This window comes from Siniperca chuatsi, linkage group LG4 (genome assembly GCF_020085105.1).
Source record: "Siniperca chuatsi isolate FFG_IHB_CAS linkage group LG4, ASM2008510v1, whole genome shotgun sequence".
Taxonomy (NCBI): domain Eukaryota; kingdom Metazoa; phylum Chordata; class Actinopteri; order Centrarchiformes; family Sinipercidae; genus Siniperca; species Siniperca chuatsi.
The window spans coordinates 27,397,510-27,414,371 of NC_058045.1; the positions used below are offsets into that span (position 1 = coordinate 27,397,510).

The window sequence follows — 16,862 nt, forward strand, 5'->3', positions numbered from 1 at the left end:
TTTAATTGGGTTTAATTTTAGATGTAGGAAACTTCTATTTAGTGCAGCACTGAACCCATCCTCTCTCTGGGTGTTCAAAAGTTCAAAATTTTGAAGCTTGGATTCTGTGGAATGCCCCTTTACGTGCTACGGTGAAAGAAAACAAGATAGCAGTCAAGTATGAACAATTTTATATACAGATTTTCAGTTTAGGAAAAGGAACATAAATATAAAGGCTCCATACTGTACAGGTCATTTTAATACATCACACTGAAAACATACAGTAGATCTCTGAACAACCCAAGAAAATATGGATTGCTTTGAATCCCAGACACGCACATTTCTCAGAAGTAGTCTGAAATGAACTTACATCAACTGCATCCAAAATTAATGCTGTACATACAGATGATAATTTAAAAACTTCCTCTGTTACTTGTTAAATTGACTTACAGGTTGCGTGGTCCATAAACTGATAGTTCTTATGATGAGCCATTCTTTCTGACTGGCAGTGACGACTATTCGCACACACTCGATGTCAAAGCCGATCTTGTGGTCCACATTGTTAACCTCAATGCTTCCCCCTTTAAACTCTCCTAATGTGATGTAGGATGTGCACTGCCTTCCCTGTTTAGTTTCGACAGACTTCTGTCCTACTTCCAGAGCTCCGTGGTGAAGAATGTCATTTTGTCTGTCCTCTGTGCCAGTCACAATTTTAATTCTGCTGATTTTAGTTGATTTATTAAAGACTATGACAAAAAAATCTCCAGTGCACGGAGGCTTCCCCCAGAAATATTCATCAACGATATTACTGTAAGCCTTGGTGGCGTCATAGTTTTCAAAGACATTGATGTTTGTGTAAAGGCTGGCAGGAGGGTTGTCAGGAATGTCTATGGAGTCTTCCTCAAAGTCATCGTCCTTCAGCTTGTTCTCTGCTCCTTTGTAAGAGGAGTAGTAGCCCATGTGCTGGAACAGCGAGGGCTTGAAGCGGATCACGTCCTTCTGGGCCAGCAGACCCCTGAAGTGGATGAGGAGCCAGTCGCAGGGCATCTCCTGGTAGAACATGAGGAGGAAGTGAGCCAGACGTGGCAGGTCTTTGGAGTGGTACAGCTTCCCGATGTAGCCCAGCTTGGAGAACTCCAGCATCACCCAGTAGGAACCTTCTCTGGAGGTGATCACCTTCTTCAGCGCCGTCAGGAAGTTCCTGGAGCAGCGCACATCGTCCTCTAACATCATGTAGAAGTGAGAGAGGTTTGTGCAGAAGTTGAGGAGGAAAGCGTAGTCCACGTTCTGCTTAGAGCGGAAACGGACCCGGTCCTCCGGGTCGTTGTAGTTCCTTTTCAGTCCATCCAGAGATGGATAGTACTCCTCAGGAGTGTGGATCACCAGGAGGCGTCCGGCTATGATGTGGTGAGCAAACTTCCTGGTGATTTCCTGAACTAGGTTCTCGCACCAGACAAGGTCAAAGTCTGCCAGGTGGACCACAACCACAATCTCTTTCAGTTCCTCGTAACTGGACTGATCAAAGATGGATTTGATTGTCTCCAGAAGGTAATTCCCCTTTTTCCTCTTGACAGATGACAAACCAATGGTTAGGTACTCTGTGAACATAAATCACTTTAGTCACCTCATTATGGAACAAAAATATAAATATATTCCGACCTCAAAAGGAAAAGTAGTATCAGCTTGGTAGAAATACCTACTTTTGCGTGGCAAAGGAATTCCAGCAAGGTAGCGATACGTCACATTAATAGTTCCAGAGAAATTAGACAGATCTCTGAATGTGTGAACGTATCTTTCAGAGTTTGCAGGATGCATCAGTGTCTCTCCCAGCTGTGTTTTTTCAGCCTCCTAAAATTACAAATACAAGAACACGTTGAGTAAAAGCAAAGAGTAATAAGTGGACAGAAGCATCAAAAAACCATCATCACAATGTTTTGGTCACCAAATATTGACCTTTCAAAGGTGAGAAATCTTACCAGCATGTATCCGTCATCCATGTAAAGGTTGAAAAAGAGCAGAAAGGTGATGAGGAAGCCGAGGAAGGGGAACATGGATCGTTTCCTGAAACACCTCATCTTGTCCACGGACTTCCACATTAGCCTCAAGATCACGTCTCTCACTGCAGGGGATAAAAAAGAAAGTTGGTCATCAAAAGCGAATCAAGATGTATGAGAGCATGTACACATGGCCAGCTACATGTTTTTTTATTTAATCCTTTTGGGTTATGGCATTGATATAAGGGTAATATATAAAAGTAATATAACACATTTACTTAACTTTACACAAAAAGCAAGAATCCGGATTTCCTCACTTATCAGAGCAGAACTAATATTTTACTGAAACCTGAAGTGTTGTAAGATACAGTGTTGCCATGTAAGTATCATAGTACTGAAACAACTAGTTGATGAATCAATTAGTCAATTAACAGACAAAACATCAACAACAATTTTGATAGCATTCATTATTTATCTCATTTAACAAGCAAAAAATGCCCAAAATTCATTAGTTCCAGCTTCTCAAATGTGAGAATTTGCATCTTTTCTCTTTTTTTATATTCATGCAGCTGAATATCTCTGGGTTTTGGTCTGTTGACCACACAAAACACTTAAGTTTTTATGCTTTTATTAGACAATTTACAGTAGAGACAGGAAACGTGGGGAAAGAGGGTATGACATGCAGCAAAGGGCCCCAGCTGGAAATGAACTGAGGCGGTTATATGGTATATGCCTTACCCACTCTGCCACCAGCACACCCGAAAATAAGAAATTTTAAGATGCCATCTTGGGCTCTTGGAAAGTTTCACTATTTCCTGACACTTTTAAGGGCTAAATGATTAATTGTCACAAAAATGACAAACTTTTCACTAAAGCAGCAGTTATAGAATTTTCTGGCCACTGGAGGCAGCAGAACGAACTGAAAACATAACATTGACCTTATAAAGTTGTTACGGCTAACGTGTTAGCAACCAATTATCTATTCATACATCCAGCAGATAAGGAGATTAAAATTTATTTGGTTTTGGGCCGCGTGATGAATGCAAGTCCAACATTCACTCTCCTTTCATCTCTGTTTTGGTCTCCACCAACTCCTGAGGGAAATATCTGGCTCTTCAGCTGCTCCACTATATTCATCAGATAGTCGCTAACTTTGTCTGTCTGTTATTTGGTGATGGGCAGGTAGCGTTCAGTGGGTTTATCAGAGCCTTTTTGCTGGAAACAGGGTTGATGAGAGCAATAAGAGTAAACCAAACAATAGTTGTGGGCCATAAAACCAAAACAATGAGCTAAAAGATGCTAAAACCGTCCATAGAGCTGAGAGGAACTGCAGAGTCGGATGATAATTCTCTGTGGGTTTGTCACTATGAGCCATTCCTTTCACATTACACAGTTACTTGATCCATTGTTAATATAAAAATATTGATTAGTGCAGCTTTAATTAAAATAATCATTAGTTGGAGCCCTGAAGTATCAATCACAAAGCTGGAAGGATATTCATCTTTACTTGGATTATGATGAGGTACTCAGCATGACAGATGTGGCCGACGGCACTGTCACAGAGATACAGAAGGCTGATTTCAAGGTTTATCAGTGGATTAAGCAAAATAGATCTAATAATGGATCATTTTGGTCGTTAATCTAACCGCTCACAAGGGGAAACGTCAGTCATCTGTTCAGTTTGTGCGCAGCAGTCGTACGAGCCAGATGATGTTTAAAAACTCAATGAACACCAGACATCTCTTGATAGAAAACAAATGCCCCGTCGGTGCGATATTTACTCATGGTGTTGACAGTCTTTAAACTAAAACATAATTACCCTGCTCACTATCTGTTCTATTTGGCTCCTCATCTAAAAAACTACTGATCCCATGACACCCTCCCTAAATCTGATGCTGCGTAACACAAAAACGCAGCCTTGATGTGAGAAGCCGTGAGCTCCCCGGTGACAGGGACAATTTCGGCACAGGCCTGTGCGCCTGCTGCTGGGCCCAATAACTCAATAAACAACTTATTATTCATTGTGTTATTCATTGCCCGAGTTCCATTTTAGGGGGGGAAATCATCTGCCATCTGCCAGAGAAGTGAGCCATTTTGTGTCTGTCATGAAAAAGCTCCACGGTGGCACCTGAGAGATGCAGAGGCAAGAGTAAGTGGAAACACAAGACAGCTGTGAGTCAATATTATGAACGTCCTCACAAAAAAGCACCTCCACACACACACACACACACACACACACACACACACACACACCCATTATTTGAGATAGCAGCCTGCGAAATCAGATACTGAGACGACGAAAGAATATCTAACAAGGCGAAATAATGGCCACATGCTTTGTCTGCAAGAGAAAATACTGCTAAGAAATTTGATTTTTGTTTGCTTTCTTTGAGTGAATCTAAACAACAAACAAGCCTCCCATAGGTCACGTACATTTATATGGAAATGAAGGTACATCTATGAATAAATAAGCACTATTTGTTGGGTCCATTTGATTTTGTTTATATACTTCTCTGCCAAGTTGTTTGTTTTTTTTTCCTCAGCAAATTATCAGCGTGTGTGCCTGGTGAGCTCATTTCTACGACTGAAGTCATTTTAGATTAGAGCCAGTAAAATAATAACAGGTAGAGGGGAATACCAATGAGTTTCAGCATTAAGCATTTGTTACTTGTCCCATAGGAGCATTTAACTTTAGGAGTGCACAGTAACAACAGTCTCTCCAGAACAGACAATGAGAGGAGATTCGTCCTGTCCACTAATCTTTTGTTTAATAAATGTAAAATCCACAGAAAAAGGGAATTACAACAGTACTTAATATTAGTACAAGCCTGGCTCTCCTGGTTTACAAGTAAATCTGGATGAAAACTAAAGTAAGTAAAATGAAGCTGAATTGGATGATGATTCCAACAAGTACTTTAATATTTCCAGGATCTACAGCTAAGCAGCTTCAACAATAGCTTGAGGACAAATTATGTTTATTGGTACAGGCTAAATTGTCCTAAGACATTGGAGTACTGCAGCAAATCTTATTCAATTAGGAGCTACTACTCTCTTAAGTTGCTTTAGAGAGGCAGATTAAAGAAAATAAGCTGTGCTTTGAGCTAAATGCTACAACATGGCAACATGCTCGCGATGAAAATGCTAGAATCCTGATGTTTAGAAGGTAATGTTTACTATGTTCACAAGCCCTTTTCATGGTCATATTAGTTTAGCATGTTAGCATGCTAAAATTTGCTAATTAGCACAAAACACAAAGTACAGCTGAGGCTGACGGGAAGGATTCGATTTTGGAATTTTAGCCTGATTATGGTGCTAGATGAAAAGTCAGATGATCAACAAAGTCAATCCAACCCAACCCGAGGTAACCTTGATAACATCATCAGGGTTATTTTGTAAGACTTTAGAAAATTCTTCCAGGGCCACAAAAGACGTTATACAACTGTTCTTATAAGCTGAGTAGTACTACTTGTGATGAGCAAACTGCTCTTCATATGTAAAATCGGTGGAGTGCCCTTTAAAGGCTTTGGCATTAGACGTAATCCGGGGTTTTGCAGGATCATCCAATATCGACGTTTTCAGCCCATTACGATATAAACCTCACATCAGAGAAAGTTGTCACGATGTGAGGGCAACAAGGTGAAACAAAGACAGAAACCACAGCTGAAATGTGGTCAAAACAAACTGTGATTCTGTACATTCATGCATTTTTTTCAATATCACTGTCAGTTCATATTGGAAACAGATCCTAAAATGAAGATTAACAGCCAAAAATGTCTGATTTGAGCAGTAATTTGGAAAATTGACAGCCTGCAGTCTGAATGAAAGTTAGCCAAGCTTGTAGCTGGAGGGTTTCAGAGTCAATAACTAGACCAGCTGTGAAAGTCTGATTGTGGAAAATGAATGAGTAATGTTTTAAATTCAACAACTTCCATCAAGGTGCCCTTCAGCAAGGCACTTAATCCCCATTTGCGTCAGTAGCAGCAAGACTCCACCAGTGAGGAGACTGTGGTGGTTGTACTGGGAGGCTCCCAAGTGTAACTGTATAAAATGCTGAAACATAGTCTGCATTCTCAGCAAAAACCTTCGCTGAATAAATGAAGAAATAACAAAGATGGATGGGGTACTTGTTGCTGCAGAGACAAAGCGCCGTGAGACTCCACAGCGATGTATCTATATGACGGCTGGCTCACATCATTCACTCAATGAACACAGATGACTTGAAGAAGTTAATGCATTTACTTAAGGTTCATCATGTGGTGACTGTTTTTACATGCTACTCCTGCTGTGAGCTCTGTAAAGAAAGAAGACATGCTAGGTAATCTGAGTACAAGATGACTTCTTTAAATACTAATAGAGGTGGGAATGCACCCAGCCACACTGGGAGGTGGTAATAGACTCACGTGTCCATAATCCAGTTTGCATTTTAGTGTAAAGAGCCAATGAAAGGCATCTCTGACTGCATTAAAGTGTGGTCTTTTCTACTTTGTAGTAAGCATATGGCTTTAAAAAGCCTCCAGAGTTCATGCCCAAGTTACATATCTTCTCTCATGAATTGTGAAGCCTCTTCCTCACTTTTGTCTGTAGCTCTTTCTTTTTCATTGTGTGTTTTTATAGTCTAGCCTTTTACACTGGAATTATTCTTCTTCCAAGATATACGTAAACAACTGTTAAAATACTCAGAGAAGGGTGTTATGTATGTGTTTCCCTGTGCTGTTTGTCCCTTTTCCTCTTCTGTCTTCTCTAGCTCTGCCCAGGTGTGCTACATCTGATTGCTCAATGAGGTGCACCTGGCCTGTGAATAAAGAGCTTGAAAGCTCCTGTGCCAGCATCAGAAGAAGAGAGGCTTCTAGTGTGGGGACTGCTGGTCTTGCTGCCGCTCAGCCTAAGATTTTGTGTTGCCGTTGTGTTTTGACTTTGTGCCTTTTGATAGTCTTGAGTTAGTGTCTTGGTAGTTTGTATGTCTTTATGTTAATAAATCCCATGGATTTGTTTTTTTTTTTTAAAAGGTGTTTTTCTGTGGTTGATTTGGGTGGGAGTGTTGTTCGCCTCATAGGGCCGCCTAAGGGTGGGGCGTAACAAACTGTAGGCCACAGAGGCTTGCAGCGGAGCCGACTACATGTTTTCGGACCTACGCATCAAAGAAGTTGATTGGTTTATTCAACTTCAGTTAGAAGGTGAGTTTAAAACAGAGCCAAAAACAACCATAACATACTTTATATAAATATAAAAGAAACAGTGATGTGAACATAATCCGAGCAACCCCTGTGCATGTTTGCCTAAACCCAGCCCGGCGAGCATAATCCAGTTTAATTCCAGCATTAGCTGTGTGTCTGAGTGCAAATGTGTAGGTTTTTGTATTTGTAAGAGATCAAAATCAGATCACAAGTGATGAAGTGAAATGTATTTGATGCATTCTAGATTTAGTTTAGATAACTGGGTGACTCTGTCATTGTGGATGTTGTTTGCACGATTTAATCTGTATGAGGGACAGAATTTGGAAAAAACTGATGAACAGTGCTGACGAAGGTATATTTGAATTGATACGTTTTTTCAATTGCTACAATTTGATTAAAAAACATAAGATAAGAATCTTTATCACTCATCACACTCATTTATAATCCAATGTTTGCATTTCTGTAAGCATTTCTCACTTAAAGGATAAGGCTGGTGTTACTGTCAACAAATCCCAGAAAAAGACCAAAACCGCGGGTAACTGTAGTTTTTATCAAACGTCACTCAAACAAGAGAAAATAGTGCATAAGATATATCAGGCTTTGGCCACACAAACAATACTTGTTTTTGGTCTTTTCATGGGATTTGTTGACAATAAGAAAAATACAGAATATTGCCAGCCATATCTTAACATTTTAAAGTAACTATTTGTGCTTTAATCAATTCTGTTTTTATAATTTTGTTTTTGTGACTTCCACTCCTCAAAACTCTTAACACTTTATTCATGTTTCTACATTTTTTGATACTGTTTTATCTTTTTATTCTGTGAAAACAGCCTTAAATTGAAGGTCTCCTCTCACTGTATTATACCCCGTATAAATAAAAGCAGACTGAGTTAGTGATGTTCCCTCAAATGTCTTGAAAGTTCAAACTCCACTGCAACAAGAACAATAATAAAGCCTCTGCAAGATCCTTTCAGTTCGGTTTTAGAGTAGATCATTGTGCCGCTGAGATGTGCTTGGGAATCTGTGCCAAAAGCTTTTAATGGCTTTTTTTAAATCCCCTCTAGTTTATGAACTTCACACAGTCCTGTGGAACTCTGTGAATATAATTTAATATAAAAATGCGCGTCTTAGATACTATATCCAGCTATTATTCTCCATCTCCATCCTGCCTCAGCGGGCCTCGGGCAGAGAGCTAATGTGGGTCAATGCACTGACTGCTGAGGAGAGCCCATCCTCATTACAGTCGCCACCACTGGGACTGCAAAAGCCTTTCATGTTCGTCTTTGACCTGAAAGGTAAATACACTCCAGATGCAATTTACATGTAGTGCAGGCCTGCTGCACACAAGTGCCATGCTTCAGAAGTAGTCAGTAATTATGTCTGCTAAAGCCTCCTTTAATCATGAATACTGTGCAGCTGCACTTTGCAGGCAACCGTGATCATTGATTACAGAGATTTGATTATTTTAAACAATGGTAATGATAATCTGAAAGTTTCTGGGACTAATGCAGCAGTAGTATATTGTAATTGTTTTGAGTGTATCGGAAAAACCGATACATTGGCCAGGTTGACATTACCAGACGAATTTTGAACTTCTTACAGATCAAATAAGTGTTTATCTCTGCTGAGTAACTATAACAACCAATTGAAGCACCGGAATGCCAAAGATACGTTTAAAAGAGTACTCCACCAATTAAGCATTGCACTCCTGTAACATTTGTCGGTCTCACAATGGACAGTTAAAAAAATAATCTAAATCAATGAAACCAAACCAGAAATATCATCTTTTTTTATTCCACGCATTCTTCTTTCATGTCAAAATGTGGCACCTTCATTACCCACAATGCAACTCAACCACCGACAGATCAGTTGGAGATTCGTTATGCTAGTAGCAGCTGATGTAGCCTCGAGCCGCTAGCCTCAAGCAGAGATGAGGAGCGGGTTACAGAGGTCTGGTAAGGTCACTTCTTTCTAACTCCACACCCCCAGATTTGTTTTCATTTTCAAACTTGTAGTCTTCAGCCCAACTGACTGAGTTTATGCAATTTCGCGCAGCTTCCTCTGGAGCCACAAAAGGCTTTAAACAACTTTTTTTTTTTTTTTTACACATGCAGTAGCACTCCTCAAGACCTGTAAACAGACTCTGATGTGTAAAATCAGTGGACTTGCCCTTCAAGGTAATTTGTTGCTGTTACGTAGTTTGTCCACCAAAGAGCATTAACAAGTTTATTTTTCATACGTAAAATGTCCTGCTTAGTATATATCTTGGTCACAATTGTTTAGTAACTTAATTTAAGGAAAGTTATCAAAAATGTTTGTTCATGTTATATATTTATGGCAGATATATAATTACAGGATTTTAAAAACTCTCAAATATCAGTATTTGTATCAGCCTAAATAATCCAGTATCGGTCATGCTCTAATCACCATCAATGAAACCAATAAAAATTAAAGTCAACAGACATTGACACTGACATGACATTATGAGTCTTTTAAATATCAACAGAAACTTGAATGTAAGGAAAGTCCAGAATTTGCAACTTAGTTGAATTGTTCAGATAAAACTGTAGCAATAAATACTGGAGGTAATTTTGGTCTTGGGCTTGAATATCAGACAGTTGTTTTTCTTCTGCAAGTAATGCTGATATGTAACTACTTCAAGATGTTATTATAATGGAATTATAATCAGACAAAATATGTCACTGAGGTTACAAAACTGTTTCCACATAAAAGTTGCATATGTTCATGATTTTGTTTATTATTCAAAGCACAAGCTCAAGTTTTATTTAAGCTTTGATGGCTGGAATTTAATCTAATTTTGAATGTTTTGTTTTACTAGTGTATAGCCATGTGTTTTCATTCATAATGTTTTTCACTTTTGATTGATCTTGTTTTTTCTTTTTTATCTGTGTATTTTGCCATTTTGAAATAGTATCTATATCCTACAAAGAGGGGTGTTTTTACCAGAAGGTTGCCAGTTCAAATGTGTTGTACCAAGATAGGTAGACATGCATTTGTTACTTCTAGGCTGGACTATTGCAATTCCTTATCATCCGGCTGCCCGAATAAGTCCCTTAAGACTCTCCAGTTGATCCAGAATGCTACGGCACGTGTACTGACTAAAACTAGGAAAAGAGATCATATTTCTCCAATATTAGCTTCTCTGCACTGGCTCCCTGTAAAATCCAGACTAGAATTTAAAATCCTTCTCCTCACCTACAAAGCTCTTAATGGTCAGGCACCATTGTATCTAAAGGATCTCATAATACCTTATTACCTGACTAGAACACTGGGCTCCCAGGATGCAGGCTTACTTGTGGTTCCTAGAGTCTCCAAAAGTAGATTGGGAGCCAGAGCCTCTCTCTCTCTCTTCGATAAAGTTTATAGTTAGGGCTGGTTTGGGTGAGTCCTGAACCAGCCTGCATACGCTGCTATAGGCCTAGACTGCTGGGAGACTTCCCATGATGCACCTCTCCCTCTATATCTGTATGCATTATTATCCCATTAATGCATGTTACTAACTCGACATCTTCTCTCTCCCGTAGTTTTGTGCTTTCTCGTCTCTCTCCTCTCTCCTTCTGTCGCTTTCAGCAGGTGTTTCTACCTCCGGAGCTGCAGAGTCTGGATCTGTGATTGTGGGCCACCTGCTGCCCCAGTGTTCCTGCTCAACACCTGCTGCTACAATTATTATTATTAGTCTTATTATTATCATCATTATTCCTATCATTCACTATTATTATGTTATTAATATTATTACCACTACCATTATTTTTACCATTATTTTAAATGTCTATGTGGAATTTGCATTGTGCTACTGTTCTGCTCGAGGTTTCTGCCTGGGATTTTTTCCTTGCCTCCGTCGCCAAGTGCTTTCTCATAGTGGGAATTGTTGGATCTCTGTAAATAATATTCTAAAGAGTACGGTCAAGACCTGCTCTAAAAAAAAGTGCAATGGACATAAATAAAATTTAATTTAATAGACAAGCACATTCATTTAAAAGCCAAATAATATTCTTGTAGGATCAATGGCTTCTGTCTTTTATAGGTGGGATCTCTGTTCGTTACCAGGCTTTTACTTTTTTTTTTACATCCTGTTAAAAGATTGTGAATGTTCTTTTACAGTTTTAAAAGCCAGTGACAGGAAAACAAAACACAAAAATTAAAATGACGATAATGCCCTCTGTTTCTTCCCTGCTGTGAAACTGAGGTGAAGTCACAGCCAGCAGATAAACATTATCTACAGGATTAAAGCTTTTTGGCACAACAGCTGATAAACGGTGCAAAGTGACAGAGAAGAAGAAATGCTCCAAACTCAATAACTGCTGGGGAGGTGCCTTTGAGCAAAGCACTCAGCCCCAAGACTGCTTCTGCTCTGAGCAGATATGGGCATTACAGTGAAGTTGGGCCGAAAAAAAGCATCAGAGTTCAATTGACTTGACTATTTTACACTTAATACATTATTGAAATGTTCTGCCATCAAGTCAGTTTGTATCTGCAACGTTCTTTATGACTTTGTGTAAGTAACTAAAGTACAGAGTGCAAATATGAGCAGGTACTAAAATCAAAAACCAGACTTTATTTGTTTATTTAGTTCTGAAGTGAGACATTTTGAAGAGCACTTCAGATATTCGTAACAACTATTTTTAGCCATGCTAGCATTATGGCTCTAGGGAGGGCAATCACTTTGGTACAGACTAGATATCTCAACAACGATTGGATGGATTGTCATGAAATTTGGTACAAACATGCATGGTGCCCTGAAGATTAATCCTACTGACTTGGTGATCTTCTGGTTTTTCCTCTAGTGCCACCAGCAGGTCAAAGTTTTCACTTATTTTGTGAAATATCTTGACAACTTTTGGATTGATTGCCATGAAATTTGGTTTAGACATTCATGTCCCCCTCAGGATCAATTTGAATAATTTTTTCTTTAGCACCATCATCAGATCGAAATTTTAATTTGTCCAATACTTTGGTTTATGACCAAATACCTGCAAAACTAATGACATTTCCATCAGACTTAGCATACCAATTAGCATTTAGCTTAAAGCACCACTGTACCTAAGTACAGCCTTACAGAGCTGCTAGTATGGCTGAAGACTCTTTGTCTTGTTCTTACCAAACTACAGAGTACAAATATAAGCAGGTAAGACAATCCAAAATTTGTATTAGGGTTGTTATTTCATAAGCAGTATTGCATTTAATCTTATTTAGACATGCTGTAAAACTGTAAAAACACTTTATAAAAAAAAACAAACTGGTTTTGGTGTGACACTGAATGAGGATGCATATTGTTACATATTATATATTTATATGAAGCTCATGTGATATGATCAGAAGCTCCAGAACAGCCACTAAATGGACCTTGTGGTGAGATTGTTTTGTCAACTGCTGTTTCCAAGGTCAAGAAAGAACTTTGAATCTCAACATATGCACACACACATTTTGACTGTACAAAGAGAAAAGAAGGACATCAAGCCAACAGCGGGAGATATATTGTTGGACATTTCATTAATTTAGCAGGAAACTCACTGAGCCTGTTTTTACATGCAGAGCAGAAAAGCGTTGTGTTTGAAATTCAGCGTCAGTCTGCACACCAACACGGCTCCACCTTTGGCTCATTTCCCAATCGCTTCTAAGCTTCCTGTAATATGAATATGTAGGATTGTTACGGTCACAGCAAATCCATATGCAACGCAGAATAATAATGAAGAGAAAATGCTTTCAAAAAATGCAATTAATCTCTTAGAAAATGGCTACTCAGGGCCTCTAATGAGATGCCATTTTAATAAGCCTGTGTGTTGAACAACAAAGCCATTTGGTAAACACTATTGTTCATTTGCCTGTTGACATCCAGGCAGTGCATGAACCCACATGGACCCTGGCAGGAAAACTATTGATGAAGTATCGCTGATGACAATGTTGGTGTTTAAATGTTTTTCAGCAATTTTATTTGAATGAGCTTTTAAAATGTATTTAATTTTGCTGAACTGAACGTGACAATATTCACACCATTGAGCGATACAGCCCATCTTTAACCTTGAGTCTTTATTTTCGGTGGAGCCTGTTTACACTGTAGTCACCATGATTTGATTAATCTCTCAATAAATGAGGAGATTAAACTGAACAGACTCTGACTTACTGTACGATTTATGAAACACTGTCCAAATAGTGAGTTAGTAATATGAAACTAAATTATAGGCTTTAACTAAGATTTGATTTGACTGCAACACCTGTTTTAGAGATATTATGAAAGCACCTAGAAACACATGAGCCTGAAAGTTCATTCTTGACCTGAACAGCAGTTGGACAAAATAACAACTTCAGGTTTACTAGCTTTTTCCAGAGCTTTTAGTCACGTAATAACAGGTGGTAGGGGTTATGATCCCTGTCATTACATGGTTGAAGTGATGAAGGCTATGAAATGCTGGCGCAAGCTCTGGAAAGAGGTAGTAAGTGTACCTTGAGTCAAGATTATTTTGTGAAAACAAACCTCAGAGTAGTGTTCTAGCAACAATCATCAGAAAAAAACATCCTTCGTTATAAATTAAAGACTTTAAAACTCAAAAACGAATCTAATCGCTTCACTTCTGAATCACTGTTCACATTTCAGATGTTCTTGGCAGTTCACTGACAGCTGTTTCCATGTTTGGGAAAAAAAAAACCCCAGAGACATTGATGTACCGTGGCACTGAAGTACGAAGCTACAGCACAGCTGGAGGTGGTCACAAGTACAACAGACCACACTGGACCACACCCCGCTGTGATGTTGGCCGTGGTCTGAGGTGCAACAGCCTTTATACCTTTCAACTCCTGGAGACCAGTGCTGCTATGTTTTTCTTCCGACCAAAATCAAGAAGCATTTTTTCAATGATGACATGATAATCGTTAAGTTTCAAGATGGATACGTCTCTCGTTACTGCCTGAATTAAAACAATGTGAGACTGAATAATGAAGTGAAACAAAATGGCATTTCAGTCTGATTATCTGGCATGTTTTTATTAAAGCTCCTGAAAACATGGTTTCAAATCTTAGGTCATTCTCTAAACAGTGAACCTGCATTAATTTTTCGGCCACTTGGGGGCAACCGACACATTATGACCCCATAATGTTTTTGTGGGGAATGTGTTAGCAAACAATTGCTTATTTACACATCCAGCAGACACAGAGTGAAACTATCATTCATTTTGTGTTTCTGGCAACCTGAAGTCCCATATTCACTCTCTTTTTAGCTCCGTTATTATTCTCCACCAACTCCTGAGATAAAAAAATCTGGCTCTTTAGCTGCTAAATGCTCCACTGTGTTCACCAGCCAGCTGCTACAGTCGTCTGTCTGCTGTTTGGTGCTGATCAGGTTGCGTACAGTTGGTTTATCAGAGTTTTTCGCTTGAAACAGCAGCATGATGTGGCTGGAAATGGCATTGTGTGTTGTAAAACCAAAATAATGAGATGAAAGATGCTATAAAGCTCCGTAGAGCTGAGGGGACCCGCAGAGTCGTTGATTATTCTCTGTGGGTTTGTCGCTACGAAAGACCCCTTTCACATTACACATCTCAGCTATTAATATAAAAATATTGATACATTGATACAAAGCAACAATCAAAGTAAAAATTTGAAAAAACATCCATAGTTAAAAATTAATCAGTTTAAAATGCAAACTCTCTGCTAATCTGCTTCATCACCCTCTCGTCTCCTTGGCAACATAAGCAACAACCCAACAACTGTCATCAGATTCTGATTTTTTCATTGCCATGTTCTGATTGGTGCGCGAAAACCTGACATCATCATTTTACCAACAGCCACTTCAAACCAAGAGCACAGACTAAACGCAAATACAGAAATATCCAGTATTGTTCTAATTTTTGTATATAATGTTGTGTTCCTCTGTTGCTGAATAACACAACAGGGTTTTCAAGGTTTTTAAACAAAAATCATTTCAGGTAAAAGAAAAGAAGACACTTCAGTATCACCTTAAAACCACAATTTTAACAGCCACATATCAAGGCTGAGGCAAGATTTTTAGTGCTTTAATATGGGTTGCTGCGAGTTTGATTGAGGCACTGAAATGCAATCTCCTGGCCAGAATTAAAGTTGATGCATGGATCCAGACTCAGAGGAAAATGTTAATAGAGTTCAGAGGGAGCGAGCTGTGGAATCATCAGCGAGTAAACAGCATTTCCTCCAGAAGAAAGCAAATCTTTTTGCTTCCAGCTGGGAGCTTTACTGACTGCATCTCTGCCTGGTTCGATGTGTTTACTTATTCATCAAGGTGGAGGGGGGCAGCTAGTTTCTCAGACTCCAGGCTCCAGCAGTTACCCTCTTCCTGCTGTTGGACAAGAGGGGCAGACCCGATTAAAAATGCATGGGAACAGGCGTGGCAGCAAGTCCTGTGCCAAATATTCATGCACCCACGCTGCATGTTTGGTTGTCAGCATGCAGAGCTGATGTGACTGTCTCAGCAGAGAGGGGACTGAAGTCGATGCAGCATTTCGCCTTTGTTGCAAGGGTTCTTCCAAAAACAACAACCAGTGGTTTTGCATGTTTTATTTACTACAAATCATGTGCATGTTTTTGTAAACTGTTTTCATTAATTTTGCATGGCCAGATAGGTTCAAAAGAAAATGAACCTGTAGAGGCGCTTTTAGCAAAATGGAAGTACAAAACTAAACCTAGCACAGTTTCACAAAACTGTGAAATTTTTCAAACCGTACTTTGTTATGTCGTTTTCTTGCAGTTTCAGGCATCCTTTGGTTTCCATTAATATCCATGTGGTATGTTAGTGAACAGATTCTTGAAACTTGCTTGAGTTGTGTAATCCATTACAGTGAACATCGAGTCTGCATTTAATAAGTTACATTCTTGTTATGAGGTAATACACTTCAGACTTTTCTGCAAATCAGTCGTCACTTAATCTGCAACAACACTGTAACACTGACAAAAATAAATGCCGTCTTGATGTTTGTTGCGATTACACAGCTCTCAGTTGAGTGGTGTAATTTTCTGCTACGGAAATGAATAGAAATCAATGAATAGAAATCACTGGCTGCCAGGAACAGTAAGAAAAATACAATTGTATTGTGCACAATCGAAAACTATACATGATTTGTAGTTAAGGAGCTTAAAGTTACAAACACACTGGTATGGCCCTTCATGGAATGATGAAATGAGTATTTCCTTTCTCATTAAAACTGTTAATAAAAGGCGGTAGAAACCAGCAGTTCAGTAAAGAGAGGGAAGAATTTAAATTTTAATAAGTCATGAGTTTTTTCAGTGACAGCAGTGATTTCTTTTGTAGCTGGGGAAAGACAAGGAATCACAGCGGGGAGGTAGTGATGCAAGTTTCAGTTCTAACGTTTGATATCAGCGAAAAACAGCGATCAAAACAGGACTTGACAACCCACATGAAACAAACGTTCAGCTGTAGGGCCCTGATTTGTATAAGTAAGTGAAAGATGACATCGTATTGGTAGGAAACTGCAGCAAGTTCTTAACACGTTTTTTTTTTTCAGCACCACTTACAGCTACAATCCATAACAATTGTCAAAAGCCATAACCATATTCCTCTGTTAGCCACTGAGCTTCTCCACCAGAACTGTGGTAAAGAGCCTTCAAAGGTTCAAGGGTTAAAATTTATCTACAGCTTGTTGTTTTTGCTTCCAGGTTTATGGGCGCTTACAGCAATAATTTGCTTATTTTGGAGCTCCCACCAGTG

The 16,862-nt window shown here is 39.1% G+C and overlaps 1 protein-coding gene across 5 annotated transcripts in view; it reads right to left on the bottom strand.

The window, feature by feature from the left end:
• Positions 1-153: 153 nt before the first annotated feature.
• Positions 154-16,862, bottom strand: part of LOC122874492 (alpha-1,3-mannosyl-glycoprotein 4-beta-N-acetylglucosaminyltransferase C-like) — a 53,754-nt gene continuing 37,045 nt past the window's right edge. For 3 of the 5 annotated variants that reach the window (XM_044192407.1, XM_044192411.1, XM_044192410.1), the window contains exons 3-5: positions 1,956-2,098; positions 1,680-1,827; positions 154-1,577 (exon numbers count right to left, since the gene is read on the bottom strand). In XM_044192407.1, the coding sequence (XP_044048342.1) occupies positions 409-1,577; positions 1,680-1,827; positions 1,956-2,098 (1,460 nt within the window). In that variant the 3' untranslated portion in view covers positions 154-408. Of the gene's footprint in view, positions 1,578-1,679; positions 1,828-1,955; positions 2,099-6,373; positions 6,499-6,545; positions 7,135-16,862 lie in introns of those variants that run through there. The other 2 variants (XM_044192409.1, XM_044192408.1) reach the window with 2 other exon arrangements.